At 35.6% G+C, this 2,548-nt stretch overlaps 1 protein-coding gene across 1 annotated transcript; it reads left to right on the forward strand.

Moving 5' to 3' along the window:
- Positions 1-928: 928 nt before the first annotated feature.
- On the forward strand, positions 929-2,548 carry LOC106780201 (E3 ubiquitin-protein ligase RNF165). The gene is made up of 3 exons (XM_014668461.2): positions 929-1,210; positions 1,335-1,414; positions 1,852-2,548. The coding sequence occupies exons 1-3, from the start codon at positions 1,076-1,078 to the stop codon at positions 2,381-2,383; spliced, it is 747 nt and encodes a 248-aa protein (XP_014523947.1). The 5' UTR covers positions 929-1,075; the 3' UTR covers positions 2,384-2,548.

A 2,548-nucleotide genomic window follows, 5' to 3' on the forward strand; every position in this document is an offset into this window, starting at 1 on the left:
GGCCAAGGTGAGTGATAACGGACTAACCTTGTGGTGGTAGGGTGGAACCCATAGCAATTGGCTTTGCAAAGTAGTAGAGGCCACCACAAGTGCATAACCCGCCATAGCTCGATATTCATTCCGGGTCCGGACGAGTCTAAGTCTAACACCACTTAATAAAACTCTAATTTATAACTTAGTAAAACTGTTCTGTATAATATTGCTTGCTTGACCTTGTATGCTAGTTTAATTTTGTTTACTTGTAATATTTTAGACATCTAGTTTACCCTTGCAATTGTGTGTTTTGTATGTGTTTGATTTCTCTTGCAATGATCATCCAAATTGGATGTGAGCAGAGGTAGGAGAGGCCCCTCTGGAGCAAATATTAGATAGAGTTGATGCTGCTGAGGCTCCAAACACTGCAGAGTAGTTTAGACTAGATAGGATCCCTTATGTATATAACTTAGTTTCTCTCCTTTTCTTCCTTTTGAAAGACTTTATAACTATATGTAAAGCTTTTAAATTTCCCTTCTCTTTTGGATGACTGTATTATAATATATACTTCATCTGATAATTTCTCCTAACTGCTTTACTTTATTATAATTCCATATGATATATATATATATATATATATATATATATATATATATATATATTTGGGATGTTACATTAAACTTTACTTTTCTATGTTCTTTAAAAATTTATATTACACTTTAATACCATCCATAATCTTGATACATTCCTTATGTCTAATATCCAAATTCCAAAGTGATGTAACCTCTTATTTTATTCCTTTTATTAGAGCCGTTTGAGTCTTCTTAATACTTTCCAATAAGCGTGATATTGATTAATTCCATCAAACACATGAGAATACGATTCCCCATGATTTCTTTTCCTTTATCTTTGAGCAGCAGGCTTTGAATCAGAATATAAAACCAAGGAACTCAAAAAGTAAGAGTAGAAGTGACAGCATCATCAGCAAGCATATATTCTTGCTTTCACCCAGATGAATATACAACAAATGAATTTCGCAAGTTGACACATGAAGCTATATTTGTTCCCCAAATAAAGAAAAGTACTAGCGGAAGGTGAAATCATGAGCCACCACAGGCACAACTTCACAAATCTGCAACGGCAAGGAGGTTTTAGATCCTATGATGGCCACACTTACAATCATCATGAATCCAATGAAGTGCCTGTGTTTTACAGATCTAACTCTACTCATGCCACCGTAAGTTTATTCTGTTCTTGCTTTAATCTCAAGGATTCTATAGAACTTGATGACTGAAGAAGGAAAAAGCAAATTAAATTTATGTTGATAGATTGTACCTAATCTCGGTTCATAATATTAACAGGATGAAAGAACTTCCGATGTATTACCTCGACAACGGGTTTGGGCATGCATACATCCTGTAGGATTCCACCACATACCTTAGTAAGGCCAACTCAAACAAATTTGCTTGTGTTTAGACTTCACAAATATGTTAATCTGTGAGAAAATGTGTTCAATGAATGATAAAGTGTTTTGATGATTGACATATGGATGCTTGTACCATAAATTTCACCGAAGTAGTAGTATTAGAGTTAATGTAAACCTTGAGAAAAAGTCTTGTCAGAAATATTTCCTACAAAATCATGGTTCTACAAATTTTTCAACTGCTAAATGAATTAACAATCAATCACAAGAATGGAAAAAGGAAGACCCCAAGAGCTTATTTTTTTGGTAATGATCAGCACTATGATTTGAATTCCATAAAGCAACCTCCCCTCCACCCTTGATATGCTATTTAGTTGAATGAACTTTGCAATTTTTCTGGCTCAAGGGGTGGTAGAAAAACTTGGCTGATTTACCAATATTTGAATAATTTGCAGTTTTCCATCAGCAGCACCTAGAAGACAACAAGTTATTCACAATGAGGATATGGGAAGGCTGAGAGATATTTTCCTTCAGCCACCTTCAAGATATACATTCCAAACAAGCACAGAAGCTCCCCCAGCGGTAGAAATTTCCAAATCAACAGTTTTGAGCAAGCTTGAGAAAGTAGTGTATGCTAGGAAGCTGAACTTATATTACAGAAAGAATGCTGGAGAAAAGCATTTGAAAGAGAAGGAAAAGGATGAAGATGGTAAGAGGTGTGCTATTTGCTTGGAAGATTTTAAGACTGGTGAAGAGGTGATGCTCACTCCATGCAAGCACATGTTTCATGAGGATTGCATAGTGCCGTGGCTAACAACTAAGGGCCAGTGCCCAGTTTGTAGGCGTGTGATTTGTGAGATGGGATGTAGGAACTCTTCATCCTTCAACAACAATAACTGGACCACTTTGGAATCTAGCAACCTATTTAATGGAGAGCTTTTATCAGTTTTTAGGGACATGGAAGAAGCTTTTCAATTCGGCATATGACTTAATGTACACTTATATAAGCTTATGATACAGATGGAAAATTGGCTTGCTGGTTCCAAAATATATGGATATGTTGTTTTCTCTTCTTTGGCACAATATATATACTATGAATTTTGATAGGCAGAACTTATGAGTTAGAGATGAGATACACCATCTTAATGACGC

Source organism: Vigna radiata, unplaced genomic scaffold (genome assembly GCF_000741045.1).
Source record: "Vigna radiata var. radiata cultivar VC1973A unplaced genomic scaffold, Vradiata_ver6 scaffold_377, whole genome shotgun sequence".
Lineage (NCBI taxonomy): Eukaryota > Viridiplantae > Streptophyta > Magnoliopsida > Fabales > Fabaceae > Vigna > Vigna radiata.